Source organism: Mangifera indica, chromosome 1 (genome assembly GCF_011075055.1).
Source record: "Mangifera indica cultivar Alphonso chromosome 1, CATAS_Mindica_2.1, whole genome shotgun sequence".
In the NCBI taxonomy this organism is placed as follows: Eukaryota; Viridiplantae; Streptophyta; class Magnoliopsida; order Sapindales; family Anacardiaceae; genus Mangifera; species Mangifera indica.
In genome coordinates this window covers 19,907,073-19,922,316 of record NC_058137.1, presented here as the reverse complement: position 1 = coordinate 19,922,316, position 15,244 = coordinate 19,907,073, and the positions used below count along the sequence as shown (strand labels likewise).

The window sequence follows — 15,244 nt, the reverse complement described above, 5'->3', positions numbered from 1 at the left end:
CCAATTCAAAATGGAAGTAATTTGAAATCGTTTGAATAGAATATTAGTAGAAATTAAATATGGAAAATTGGAAAATTTTTAGCGAATAAAATTTCTGCCTTCGATTACCCGCTAACCACCGAATCAATTTGACAAAAGCAAATATTCTATTCCATTCTCTATCCCTTCTAACATCCTCTTCTGAATTTAGTATTTGAACATTAATTTTTTTTTTAATCGTGTTTCATTCTTAGTATTTAAATTTGACAACGGTATGCTACGTTACGTCAGTTATGTACTGATCAAATACAGAACTTCGCAAAATCACACTGGTTAACAATATTTTAAAATATTTTATAATAAAATTATGTATACTCATTTTAAATATATAAATGAATACACATTTAATATATATTACTATGTAATTGAGTAATTTTAAATTGATAATAAAATAACATATAATTATGTTATGATACATATAAATATGTATTTATTTATATACTTAGAGTAAATACACATAGTATTACTCATCTCAAATATGCATTTTGTTAAAAAAAATATATATCAAATGCAATAGGAAGAAAGATAGCAAGCGTGGATATATGCCTTCAAAGTAATTACAATAGGCAGTGGTTTTATTGTCAAAGTAATTACATAAATATTAATATACCTTGACAATATTTTGATCTCTACATGTTGAAAGTTGCTTTCTTTTCCTGATAGTAGTCGTTTATCCATCCTTCAATCAGCTTAATTTCAGTTTCTCGCTGCTCTATTAACCAAGCTGGATCCTCAGGAGTTGAAGGTCGCAAATCTATGTGATGGGCACCTGATAAATGGTACAAAGAAAGAACCACTTTCAGCTAAATTATTTAGCTGCTTAGTTATGAGGCAATAAATATAACAAATTATCATCTCATTCATTCACCCACGATGCAACGATCGCTACCAAATTCCTGCTGACAAGCACTAAGCAGCAGGATATTGTACAGGAAACTGTAGTCAAACAAAGATTTTCATATCACCAGAAACTAAATTATTTGATAGAAAATGCCGTGTAAAATCATTTCATGAGTGCATCTTCTTACATTGCCACTGGCTTTATCAGGCTGACAAGCAGGCAGTGATAAATCTATTGACACACAAGATAATAGACCTTTCAGAATTTACCGGCAAAAGCCTAGGGTTCTTATAATTCTAAGATGGGGTCACTAAACCAATGGTAATTTTTTTTTCCTTTTCATAGAGATAACACCGAATGGTACTTATATAGGTCTTCTGTTATCAATTGGAGAGCCCATTTAGCAGAATACAACTACTGTATAGATAGTAATTTATGTGCCCCCAAGTAACCAAATCCCAGTATGTACTAAATCCAACAATCCTATAGAGAACTAGGTACAGGATTGACCGATAACACCTCATAGCCAGCATTTTTGAGGTCCATCTCTACACCAACACCCCTTAACCGCAACTCTCATCCCAGAACCTCACAGGAACTCTTAATTATTTTTCAGATAGAAGCCTGCTATAATTAAAATTCAATGAAAGGCAGACATCGAAGTAAGCCTGTTCCAGGTCAGTGAAGACTTCTCAGTTTCAGCAGAAGATTTATAGAACAAAAAGTTCACCTGAACCTACTTGGAAATGAAACCTATCCACTGCGGTTTATGCTATACATAAATCATTAATTGTTGAATGAGAAGAAAGATAATTCACTTCAAATGTTACAATGGTTTAGAACAAAGAGAATAAATAGACTGATGACAGCCTAGAAAAGGAAAACTAGTTTCTGCTTTTAGGAGAAGAAATCTCCATCAAATCAGAGAATAAATACAACAAATTGTAATCAAGTAAAAAAGGCTAGTAGAATTCTACCTAGAAGGAAACAGATAAACTAATTTTAAAAAGTATCCTATAACTGATTTATTACTAAAAAATAATGAAATTCTACGTTCCCGCTCAAGCTAGGTTTTAGATGTTGATCATTCCTAGCTGGGAACTTGTGTCTTTGAAATTAGTTCTAGGCAAGGCTTTGGTGAAGTTTTCTGCTGTTTGAAGGACAGGAGGTGTGTACACCAATGAGATTGTTCATTCCTCTATATTTTCTTTGATGAAGTGTACATCTATCTTCACATGTTTTGTCATATCATGGAGTGCTTTTTTGGTAATACTTATTCTAGCTTGATTGTCAATACATCTTTGTAGACTTTTCCATTGGAATTTCCAGTTGGCCAAGGACTCTATTTAGCCACGTTTCTTTACAAATTTTGCATTGTATCTCTGTTAGGACCAAGGTCTATGTGAGCAAGAAGAGAAGAAAAGGTGCAAGGATGACAGATGGCAGCAACTTAGAAGTGGCACATGGCAAACAGCAGGCAAGAGAAAAGGCAGCAGATCAACACTCACCAAAAGAATGTGCAGCAGGCAGGCAACAAATTCAAGGGACCACCAGGATATCGAAAGCTGAGCTGGCAAGACAGGATTGGCAAGGCTGTTTGGAGGAAAAATGCAATGATATAGGCCTGGAGAAGGAGTCTAAGAGAGAGAAAATTGTGAAGAAATTTGAGAAAAAAGAGGATTGCGGGAGAGTTTCCAGCCTCTCAAATGCTGGAGGATGTTTATGATTTTGTTATGTCTTTAGCTTGTTAAATGTTTATGTTTGGATTTGTGAGCAGAAACAACAATTGAGAACTCTATTTGTTTTACTGAAAATTCTATCAATACAAGTAATGTTTGCTTTACATTGCTCTTGAATCAAATTACAACATACTTAATCAAATAGTTCCCTCAATACAACATTCACTAGCAACTCAAAACCCAGCCAAAATTACACAGCACCCTTATTCTGCAGAACCAAGCAGCAACAGAGCCAAATTTCAGCATCTTCCTATTGCAGAAATGTCCAGGTCTGTATCAATCTCTAAGTTCTACTTTTATGCTACTTCTAACAATATCTAATTAAATCTTACCTTGCCAAGTATTTAAATTCCCTCAACAATTGATAAGTCAATGCCATTCATTACTCCAACAATCAAGCCAAAGTCTTCTCCTTGATTCTTGGTTGAAATCTCTGTAAATATCATGTAATATTTTTCATTCAACTGTGTATATTTAGTCAATCCTCAAAATTAGTTTCCTTTTTTAGTTTAGCAATATACATGTATAAAACCTTTATACTATTCAGAAAATGAAACGTAGAATCCATTACATTCATTTATATAGTTTCTTTATGATATCAGAGCCCTAGGCTCCTTCTTCATCTTGTTTCAAATTTCAACCATGGTTGAATCTAATATAGTCACAGTTATGTCTAGCAATGAAAATCCTTCTTCAAAAACTCTCATCTCAAGTTATTTCAATCAACACTACTACACTCATTCATCAAAAACTATCAAAGGGAGGAAATTATTCAATATGGAGCTTGCAAATGACGAATCTTCTCCTCGGCTATGATATCATGAAATTTGTGGATGGAACCTATCCATTTCCACCAACTAACGATCCAAAATGTAAGACTTATATTCATCAAGATCGATTGCTACTTCTTGCCATCCAAACTGCTATCACTGGACCAGTAAGCCTGCTTTTGTCAAGGTGCAAAAATGCAGAGGAGGCCTTACTCAAACTCAAAGCCACCTACACCGACAGATCCAATACCAAGATGGTTGGTCTCATTGATTCTCTCACTGAGGTCAGTTCAATAAGGTAAAAGCATTTCTGATTTTATGCAATCAGTTAAAACCGTTAGTGATGACCTTGCTATGATTGGGTATGAGTTGAGTGATGACAAAATTGTGGTTCACACATTCAATGGTCTCACCAATGACTACAAAGAGCTTAAGGCTACTTTACAAGCAACAAAATCACCTATCTCTTTCAAAGAGTTAGTTGAGAAGACTTTGGCTTTATTGATGGAGTAATGAATGGTGTGACTTATCAATAGCATGAGGTTAATCTTTAATCAATTATGAAATCAGCCCCATCTGCATCTAAATAAACATCAATGCCTTTGTTTTGCATCTTCTTGAAATAATGCCCACTTCCTAGAGTCATCTTAAGGTACTTAAGAATATGATAGACTTCCTCCATATTCTTCTTGATTGGGTTGCTCATAAGTTTACTCACTACAATTACCGATAACCTAATGTTTGGTCTTGTGTAGGAAAGAGATATAGGTTTACTCACAACACAAGCCATTGATACCTTCTTTTATCATTTGGAGCACTTTCTTCAATCATCTTTTGTTTGTGATGGTTGTCTATGGCATGTATGTAGGTTTACAACCAATCATTCATGTTACTTTTAGTAAATCAAGCACATACTTCTATTGAAAAATTACAAATTCCATTGTTGATAGGCGTAGATTCCAACCGAGCTAGCTTGAGCTCAAATCCATGTTCAGCTGAAATGAGCTAACTCAAGTTGAAGCTCTTGCTTGACTCGAGTTAGAACAAAACTCTTTCTCTCCAATGACTTTTCTTATTCTTTTGGGCATCACTATTCGTAATTCAAGCTGACTTGAGCTTGACATTTCAAATTCGAGCCCACCTCAAGTTGGCCCTTATTCCGGCTTAGTTTGGCTCGAATCCACCCTTAATTGTATCCACCCTTAATTATTGATTGAGTTACTTCTATCTCAAGGAAATACTTAAGATTTCTCCAGCCTTTAATCTCAATCTCACAAGCAAATAATCTCTTAAGTTTGCTTATCTCATCCTCACTATCCCTAGTTAGAATGATGTTGTCCACATACATGACGATGATAGCATTTTGCCCTTTGTTTGAGTATTTAACAAACAATGTTTGGTTGGCTTGGCAATGGGCGTGGCCAACTTTCTTAACAGCCTTGGTAAGCCAGTTGAACAAACTCTAAGAGAGACTATATGAGACCTATAAGGAATTTTCCAATTGGCATATCACAATGGTGTTCACTTTGTTCTCCAAACTCTAAGGAATTTCCACGTACACTTTTTCCAAATCACCATTAGGGAAAGCGTTTTTTAAATCTAATTGGAGTAATTACCAATCTCAGTTAATTGCCAATGATAAAAGGCCATGGAAGGTGTTTAATTTAGCAACTAGAGCAAAAGTATCTTGATAGTAGATTTTACAAGATTGAGTAAATTATTTAGCTACTTGTCAAGCTTTAAATCTATCAATGTCTACATTAGCTTCATACTTAATAGCAAAAATTCATTTATACCAAACATGATTCTTCCCTCTTGGCAGATGACTAATTCCAATGTCTCATTCTTTCAAGGGCACTGATTTCATCTTCAATGCCTTTCCTTCACTCAAGTTTTCGCAAAGCTTTATGGACATTATTACAAATCTAAACATTAATGATGCTTGAAGTAAATGTAGATATCCTAGAAATAGATTCTCATAGGACATTATTACGAATTTGTGCATGAGCAAACTTCTTTTCACAACTATTAGTAAATCAAGATCACCCATTAGGATTAGAATCTATGTTACCTAAGAGTGTTCTTGTTGGAGTTGACTTCGCGTCTAGTTCTTATGCAAGTTTTGAATGTGATTGGTGCTTTGTATCCTCTTGATTTTTTGTGTTTCTTTTTGCATAGACAATGAACTCATTATTGTTGATAGTCTGAGAATAGATATAATATGAAGGGTTAGGGGTGGACTTGAGACAAGTTGGCTCAAACTTAATTGCTAGTTCGAGCCATGAGGGTGCTTAACTCGATAAACTCTCAAGGTACTCACATATGCATATAAAACAATGTCAATTTGGCCAATTCAAAACATTGTCATTTTGTGTCAATGTTACATTATGTAAGCAACACAAGATGTCATTTTGATCTAATTTTACTAGATCAAGTCCATTTTTTATTCGACAAATTCTCACACAGTAATTCATTCACACCTTAATCTCTTTTAAAGAGTCTCCCAAAACTCTCAAATATCAAATATACCCACTGTAATCACTCTACAGTTCATTGTAATTACTCAGCAAGGCATTAGGTCGTTGTAATTGCAAAGACTAGTTGTTGTTACACCTAGCTGTTGGTATTTAGGAAAGTGTGACAATGGGAAGAACTCAATGAATCTTGAATTGAAAATCAGTGAATCTTGAAGAAAAAAATTCAAACGAAAAAATTATAAGTTTAATAGAGAAACTGAGACATTACAAATCTTTTTTTCTTTCTCTTTATTGTATTATAAGTTAATAATTTCAAGTATATTATGTCTTTGGTCAAGCAGTACAATGTCCCTTTCTTCCTTGCCCTTATGGCATGTAAAGAGGCTTCGTTTTAGTCTTCTTATTTGAAGATATAAGGAACTTGGAAAATATTTTACTATTAACACAATTCATAAGAAAAGGAAGTGTGCTCTACCAATCGTATTGTATGCATGAAGAAGTTAGTGGATTCAAGTTGAGCTCGGCTCAGCTCAGCATAAGGGGGGTCAAGCTTAAGCTTATATTCAAGCTCAATGAGTTTTGAAAGTCAAGAGCTATTACACTACAAGGGAAATTCTAAGAAATTGGGAAATGAGCAAGAAAGAGAAGAAATCTGTTATGCTATAAGGGAAATTGAGAGAAATTGGGAAAAAAAAAAAAATGAAGTGAAAAAATTGAAAGAAATGGATGGGTTTAAGGGACTATTTCCTACATAGAGGGTCTTCGAAGGAAATCTTCTCAAAACTTGAATGATTTAGGAAACTATCCCTTAAAATAGTTAATAAAAGGGGACATTAAATTCCATTCAATGGTTAACGACGTGTGGTTATAGGGGTAGTTTATAATGATTTTGTGCAAACTTATATTCTGACTAATGATTGAGGTTACTATAGGGGTAGTTTATGAAATTTGTCCCCAACCTTTGAGTTGCACAGTAGATAATTACTATATATTAGCTCAAGCTAATCACCCAAATGTTTTGAACTGAACTGAGCCACTGAATACACAGAATTGGTCAACCAGGGTCGTAATAAAGATTAACACGAGATGAAGGCATAGTTGCCTTAGCACATATAAATAACTTCAGAGATTGAAAGATGACTTTAGATAAAGTATTACCTTCATTGGTCACAAGAGCAACAATAGTATCGGATATGTTTTGAAGAACGCTGCAACAAGCAAATGAACACCATCAGAAAATGAAAATTAACATCAGTAGCTACATGTCAGAGGTGTGAAAAAATCACCTGCCACCACTCCAGGGATCCAATAGACCATTGGAGAAAATGATGTTACTTCCAAACAATTTCAACACAGTCTTGACATCCTTCACAATAGAATTGGACAAAGAATTAATTATAGCATCAAGGAGAATAGCAATATTGGTACCATGAATCTAAGCCCACAAGCTATTCATTGATAAATTATCACAGGTTTTATACCTAACAAATAAGAAGTAACATAAGTAGCAAAATAAATAACCTATGCAAGTTCTACATACTCCATCAACTCTGGATACTCCATCAACTCCCATTTGAAGCTATAAGATATTTTACAAAATTTGGTTACATAAATAACCTATGCAAGTTCTTCATACTTAATATACAAACAATATATGGTAAGGGAGTCAACAGAGAAACATGGTTAGGGGGATGATACAATTGTCATACACAAAACCAGTACTTCAAACAGATAAATACCCATCTATCCTAACAATAGTTATAAGAAAGAGACAAATGTTAACAAATATTGACGATTTTTCCTCGAAAAAAGGTTCCCTTACATGTCCACCAAATTGTGTTGTTATCCATTGGGGTCTTGGTACCACCTTAAATTCCTTCCAACATTCTTCTTGAAAAGAGGAGTAGTTGAAGTCATATGTAGGAAACATGCTCGCATCTTGGCTACTAGACATTGGCATAACCATCTCAGTGCATGCCTGTAGTGGAAAATTAGATAAATCTACAATAAATATCCTTTAAAGAAACTACACATGTTACCATATGCCTAATTTTTCGGATCACAACTGAACTTTCAGACCTGCCAGTTCCAACCATCCAAGCCATGAGGATCATCATCCAGTTCAAAGCAGTCAACTTGTCCAGTATAATTGTAATAAACACTAACTCCTTCAAATATGCCCTCCAGAATGCTAGAACCCTTTGGGGAATTATCAATTTTATTGCAAACCTACAAAACGTTAAATTGATGGAAAAATCATTTTCCAAATAATGGAAGACAAATCAAAGTCCAGAAGACCACATGTAAAATTTATAATGGCAGTAGAAGAAAAGCTTTAAGGCAGCATGAATCCATATATTTCTGATCTGTGAGAAGTTCAAAAATGCAATCAAAAATAGAAGAAGCAAGACAAAGGCCCTTTCACTAAGGAACAGCCTATATCTAACTACTAAGACAAGAAGGGAAAACTATCTTGAAACCATAGAGCAAAGAGTGTAAAAGAAGGTGCTCATCTGCCGAAGATTTATTTCAGTAAATCTGCTAGCAGAAAATACAAACCACAGGAAGCAAATTATTTTCCATAAGCCGAAAAGGTTTAAAATCATAGTGAGCTTTAAAATTACTATTATAACTAACAAACACAAGAATGGATTTATGTAACAAGACTTACAATATGTAAGTTTTATATCACATCAATTTGTACATAAGGATTTATATATATAGTTTATTAAGTTTAGCACTATTGTAAATCAATTAATAAATCCCAACAAACCTCTCTTATAGGGTATCCAGGCAAGGGCATCATAAAATCAGATGGATATGGGTAATCCACCATTGCCAAATAACTATATGCAGATTCCAACCAGTCTGCAAGATCTTCCACCTTCTTTAAATCCCTGTAAAATCATATACCCAGTTGCACAACAAACAAGCCAAGTCAAATAATATTGGAGTAAATAAGGTAGTTTAACTCGATCATGCATTACCAAAACTGAAATAGGCATGCATTTTCTCATTATTTATTTCTTACTGGCATAGATGGAAAGTTTTGGCCAATTGATGAAGTCCATTCTCTTTCTGACCTTCGGATATCAATTCATCCCAGGATTTTTTTATAGTGTTAAAACAGCTTGTACTTTCACGCTATGGATATTAAAGCAAAAACAGCACAGCATAAATATTCAAGATATACAACTAGAAAGACTGGAGTAAAGGAAAATGCAAAAAACACACCTTGAAATCGTTGGATACAAGGTTATAAAATGTTTCTGCTGGCACAATATCTTCAAATTGAAGAATTGGTGCCGAAGAAGCAAGTGCACCAATGGAGATGTGAGGATACTTCAGCCTCATCCATGCCGCTAACACTGTTCCATCAAAACAAGAAAGAAACATAAGAATAGCACTCATAACTAACACCTGCCTGGTCAATGCTACAACAACGTCTAAGGCAGAAGCACTATCAAACTCAAAATATTTAATGAATGGCACATAAGATTTTGGCGGTAAATAACTAATAAGAGAAATGTTCTAACTAATAAGCATACCTCGTCACAACAAATATCTGGACCACAACTCCAAATAAGTAAACAAAACTATTACTTTTACGAAGTAAACAAAATGGCAGTCAATCAACCACTAATTATGCTCCTATCGCGAAAGATTAGTTACTTTGAGATGTTAAAGTTTGACGCGATACTTACTTCCCCCATAGGATCCGCCAAATAACACAACAGGGCAAGCTTCAGCTGATAAATTCCGTTTCAAGTCAGTAATTAAAACGGCGAAATCTGCAAGAGCTTGTTCTGCCGTCAGGTACGATAACATCGTAGCATTTCTATACGCCTCTTCTCTACTTCCATATGGCAGTGACTCGCCATAGTAACGGTGCTGTCGATCACATAGCAACGCAATTTGACTTTAAAAAAAATACAAATATAAATATATTTGAATTTAAATTAAATTTCGGTGTTTAATTATCCATAACTTCAACTAACCTCGGGAAAGATAAGCATGGCGCCAAACTTGGGCGCAATGTCCCACATGAAGCCGGAATTAACGGCGAACCATTCTATGTCTCCCTCATTGCCGCAGTAGAGGAAGATGGGGCCCAAGCGGGAGGGGCCCAACCAGTGCTCCGTGTTTATCAGGTATCGTTGCCGGAAGTTCGGGAGATCGACGAAGCTGAAGTGGTCGAGACGCTGCTCAAAATATTTTGTCTCGTACTGGTACTGTTGTTGTTGCTGTTGTGGTTGGGGTTGGGGTTTCATTTGCTTTGACAAACTTCCAAGGAGCCGAGGGTTCCGCTTGAATTTGAACGGCTGTGATGCAAGTGCTGACGGTAATGAAATGGAGATGACGATGATAATCGAGAGAACTATATATCTTTGGGTCGATTTTGCCATTGTTTTGTTTTCAATGTTGAGTTCGTTGAATGGGTTATGGAGTAGGCTGGAGCAGAAGTGTAGTAGTCGACAGCCAGGGTAGAATTGAGCAGTGATTGGATGCAGGTGATCTCATTCAATCACAAGTTATTAATATGGGAGAAGGACTATTTCCCACCCAACTTTTGATGCGTTCTTAAAATACCACACACGCCAGATAAAAATTCAGTTTTCCCACCCATGAGCCGTTAATGTGGATGGTTTCTGTTTGCATAAGGGTAAAATGTCCATTTTACCCTTGTTAGATGAAATGACAAAAATACCCTTCTGTAAAATTCATCCCAAAATTGATGTGAGGGTTTTCCTTCACCCCTTTTAGGTTTTAGAAACTAACATTTCACCTTACCTAAAATTTTTAAACTTTGAAAACTAACATTTTCACCCCCAAACCTAGGGTTTCCAAATTTTTCAAAAAAACAGCCGCCTCCCATAACTTTCAAAACTAGCAGTTTCACCCTCATTCTTCAACTTCATCTCCTGACGTCTTCTCCGGCGTAGTCACCTGCCTCCTCCTTCTCCTGGTGCGACGGCGGTGGTGGCTGAAGAAGGAAGAGACGGAGATCTCCTTCTCCTGGTGCACGGTGCGACGAAGAGACGGAGATCTCTTCGTCGCACCACCGTGCGACGAAGAGGTCTCTCTTCGTCGCTCCACCCAGACGACAAAGGACGACTCTTCGTTGTCCTTCATCGCTCGTCACGTCGTCCAGACGCTACGACGAAGGACGACGAAGCGTCGTCCTTCGTCTGTTCTTCCAGATCTGGGCGACGAAGGGTCGTCCTTCATCGTCCTTTGTAGTCGGAGATCTCCCATCGATCGATTGCAGCGGCCGTCGATGGTGGCCAGAGAAGGAAGCAAACCCTAGGGGGTGAAATTAAACTTTTCAAACTTTGAGGATGGGTTAGTTATTACTTTTTAAAACCTGAAGGGGGAAACGGTAAAATTTTAAAGTTTTAATGTTTTAAATAGTAAATGACGATTTTGCCCCTGTTCCTAACTGAAAAAATGGACGACAGTTCGGTCATGGGTGGGAAAACTGGATTTTCATCTGGCGTGGGTGGCATTTTGAAAACGCATCAAAAGTTAGGTGGGAAATAGTCCTTCTCCCTATTAATATTATTGATGCATTGGATAAGATTTATTGGGTATCGATAATAGAGGATTGGCCCAAGGGATGACATGGCGGGTAAGGGGATTTGACGTAAAAGAGGAGAGTTTACGTTCAAGTTTATCGGTGGCATAACAAGGTTCACGCATTGGATTTGACCAAAGGACTATATCCCACCCAAAGTATGCAGTTTTTCAAGTTTGCCCCCGTTAACTTTAAAAATCTTATTTACCCACTCATGAGCCATTAAAATTAACTAAGTCCGTTAGTTATACTATTTCCCTCCTAAACTCTAAAAACTAATAATTTCCACTCAATCTAAGTATTAAAAAACAGCATTTTTCCCTCTAGGGTTTCCAATTTTCAGATTCAAATTTTCGACTCCATTTTTTCCTATCCGGTGACCTTCAAGTGATGCCTCTTCCTCTTCGGCATGGCCTCCTTCTGACGGTTGTCCTAGGCACGGTCGTCGACAAAGACGAGGTCTTCGTCAACAACTATTCGTTTTTGTTGACGATCGTACCCAGGATAATCGTAGGAAAGAGGTCACATTGGAGAGGAAGAGACGTCGCCTGGAGGTCACTAGAGAGGAAGAAACGATGCTGGAAATTTGAATCTGAAAAATTGAAAACCCTAAAGGGGAAAATGCTATTTTTTAAAACTTAGGTTATGAGAAATTGTTAGTTTTTAGAATTTATGGGGGAAAATGAAATCAAATTTAAGCTTATTTTTAATAATACAGATAAAATGATGATTTTACCCTTGAAACCCTTAATTTTAACCATTCACGGGTGAACAAATAGGATTTTCAAAGTTAACAGAGGAAAACTTGGGAAAAAATATACCTTGGCTGGGAAATAGTCCTTTGGCCATTGGATTTTTATTTTAAAATAGAATAATCAATAATGCATTTATACTTGTTTAAGGCATTTGACTTTAAGCTCAAATATTGATTGATTTGAATTCAATTTGAATAATTTTATAGGTGACATGAGTTTATCAAACTAATCCCAAGAAAGGTTTTAGTTTGGCTTAAGAAAAAAATTCAAGGTTTGTAGCGCAGTTTAAGTTCATAATTTCAATTTATGACTTGAGTTCATAATTTAAGTTTAATGTTCAAATTCGTAACTCGATTTTTTAGTCTAAGTTCATTTAAAATATTTAACACCGTAAAACTTGAAAATTTATGATGCACTAATCGATGACAATGACACAAATATGTGTAATTTAAGTTATGGCTGGTAGAGACGATTTTTCACTGGTGAATTGGAGAGACAATAAGAATAAAAGTTTGAAAGAGGGAGAGATGTCGATTGATTTAAATTTTTTTTTATTACTTTTAATCTGAAAATGGATATTCAGAGAGGAGATAATCATAAAAAGGACTAGGGAGAGAGTTGTAGCAATATGAAAAATGGTTTTGTGACTTGTCTGTAAAAAAGTGAGAGCATAAGAGAAAGTGACGAAAGAGGACGAAAAAGGGTGGAGAGGAGAGTTAGAGAGGAGAAAGGTGTTCAGTCAAAAAGCGACGGTAGGGGCAGGGAAAAAGTGGATATATTTGATCAAAGTGCCAAAAACAATGTCCTTTAAGTATGTAAATAGCCTAGTTTTTAACAACTCAAGTTGGCTCGTACGAGCCATGATTCAGCTTGGTCCAAACTGAGTTGATGATGATTGGTTTACGAGCTGAACCGATTTAAGTTCAACTTGTTTTCCTTACTAATCATATTTCATGGCGCAAATTTGGCCTAAGTTCATTCAATACGAACTCAAACCAAGTTACAGGCCTACACTAAAATGAACCAAACTCTGAGATAAAGTCGATTCAGCTCATATCCAGGCCTAACTTTGTTTATAGCATTCAAGAAAGTTTACAATTCTATTGAAGGTTAGATGAACGAAGAAGGAAGAAAACGGGGGTGTCTTTGAAAAAAAATTTTATTTTAAATTGAGTTTTAGTGGGTTCAAATATTATAGCACTGCACTTGTCAGCGCATTGTTAAGCCCATCAAAAGTTTTGGCCCATGATTTTCTTTGGGACAAGAATCAGCGCTGGAAGTTTGGAACTTGAAAAGGGTCATAAGTCCATGAAGATATTGATTTCAGTCCTAAGGTTTACTTTGGGACAACATTTATTGCTGAAATTAGGGGAGAGTTTGGAACCGCTGGGTAACCAACATTTTGGTTTTGATTTCTACCTGAAACTGGCTTCAATAGGGTCAATTATGCTTGCTAAAATAGTCCTAAATGAATTAGAACTGACCCAGAAATCATATTAGAAACCAATTTTAAGATACACGGTCAGTTGTCCAACTGAGTTACTTTTTTTCAAAAACTTCTCTCGTTTTATTAGAACACATAAGTAACAGAAAAAAAGGAAAAATCCTTTCTTTTCTCTCTCCTCTTATTCCTTCTCTCATTCGTCTCTTCATTCCGTCCATTTTTTCCCTAATTACATAATTAATTTTATTTATCACCTATTATTAATATTTTTTTTATTATCTTTCATAATTAATTATATAATTTATTTTATTTATTATAAAAAATAGTAAATAAAACTACATAGATTTTGATTCTTTCAAATCTCAAGAGGAATAATTAATTATGAAATTGTATAATAGAAAAATAATAATAATTAAATTATAAAAATTAAAATTAGAATTGATAAAAATAAAGAGAGAATTTAATTAAATTTGAGATAATTTGATTAAAGGATTGAGAGAGTATTCAGAATGGAGAGAATGAGAAACGAGAGAATTGAAAAATTGAATAATATTTATAAGCAAAATTTTATATTAAAGAATTAAAAAAATGCAGTCAAACAGTAGCCAAGTTTAAAACATTTGCAGGACCGGTCCCTTGCAAATGTTTTAAAGCAAATGTTAACATTTGCTTTGCCGGTTCATGTAAATTTTTTTAAATTTAAAAAATTAAAAAACTGGTTTATAAACTTTTTGAACCGTCGGTTCATGAACCGGCTATGAACCCGACGGTTCAAAAATATTAAAACTGAAACTGAACTGTCAAAATCTGATTTTGATTTCGGTTTATATCGGTTCCGATTTTGATAGTTTTGATTCTGATTTTGATCGGGCTGGTTTCGGTCCTGTTCACGAGCCAAACCGACCTGTGCCCAGGACTAATTTTAGCCTGTTAGGCACCTCGTGCACAGACCAAAACTAGCTAGCTAGCCATGGGGTGTGGAACAATACTAACCACCTATCAAATTGGGTTTTTTTTTTTTTTCTTGATTTTTAGATTATGACATTTGGTATTTGAATGATGAAATGTGATTTGTGTTTGGTTGATTGATGAAGTTCATTAAGTATTATGTATTTCAAGTGTTTGATTATAATCTTTGTTGGAATGTTGAAGTTCTTTCGCATTTGATAGAGTTGGTTTTGAGGCTTTGATTTGTTGATTAGAAAATTTGATTAAGGGTTTGATTAATATGTAAATTTAATTCGGAATTAATGAAATTTAATCTGACTATGTTCACCAAAGGTTTGGTGCAAACTCAATTTTCCACTTGTAAACTATCAAAAATCAAAATACTTATAATTTTGTTAAATTTTATTATTACTGTCAGGGATAAAATTGTTATTTAACATAAATATTAAAAAAAACTAAAAAATTATCATATTTTCACTCACAGATTTTAAAATCTGACAAATACCCCTACTCTAAATTTGAAAAACTTACATTTCCCCTAGGATATTTCCAGCCACTGTTGCCAGCGCTCGATGGTAGTGACAATCACGTTCTCTCTCCCTCTTCTTCCATTCCTAACCATCATCAACTTAAGAAAATGGTCAATGAAGACGTGT

At 35.1% G+C, this 15,244-nt stretch overlaps 1 protein-coding gene across 4 annotated transcripts; it reads right to left on the bottom strand.

The window, feature by feature from the left end:
* Nucleotides 1-548: 548 nt before the first annotated feature.
* LOC123229289 (lysosomal Pro-X carboxypeptidase) lies at nucleotides 549-10,391 on the bottom strand. Of its 4 annotated transcripts, none has more exons than XM_044655010.1 (11): nucleotides 9,865-10,391; nucleotides 9,571-9,757; nucleotides 9,101-9,234; nucleotides 8,898-9,010; nucleotides 8,640-8,763; nucleotides 7,946-8,095; nucleotides 7,689-7,844; nucleotides 7,153-7,232; nucleotides 7,025-7,074; nucleotides 2,952-3,052; nucleotides 1,001-2,869 (listed from the first exon to the last, which is right to left on the bottom strand). In XM_044655010.1, the coding sequence occupies exons 1-10, from the start codon at nucleotides 10,270-10,272 to the stop codon at nucleotides 2,964-2,966; spliced, it is 1,491 nt and encodes a 496-aa protein (XP_044510945.1). In that variant the 5' UTR covers nucleotides 10,273-10,391; the 3' UTR covers nucleotides 1,001-2,869; nucleotides 2,952-2,963. The 4 variants fall into 4 exon arrangements, with proteins under 4 accessions (XP_044510931.1, XP_044510945.1, XP_044510954.1 ...); XM_044655019.1 differs by having other exon boundaries at nucleotides 1,001-2,827; XM_044654996.1 differs by lacking the exons at nucleotides 1,001-2,869; nucleotides 2,952-3,052 and adding an exon at nucleotides 549-808 and having other exon boundaries at nucleotides 9,865-10,390.
* Between the last annotated feature and the right edge of the window lie 4,853 nt (nucleotides 10,392-15,244).

Coding starts and splice junctions, on each gene's coding strand:
- LOC123229289 (XM_044654996.1), bottom strand. CDS start 10,272: ATGGCAAAATCGACCCAAAGATATATAGTTCTCTCGATTATCATCGTC. Junction 8,096..8,639: donor CTGGATACCCTATAAGAGAG/GTTTGTTGGGAT, acceptor AACGTTTTGTAG/GTTTGCAATAAAATTGATAA. Junction 7,233..7,688: donor CAACACAATTTGGTGGACAT/GTAAGGGAACCT, acceptor TCTATTGTGAAG/GATGTCAAGACTGTGTTGAA.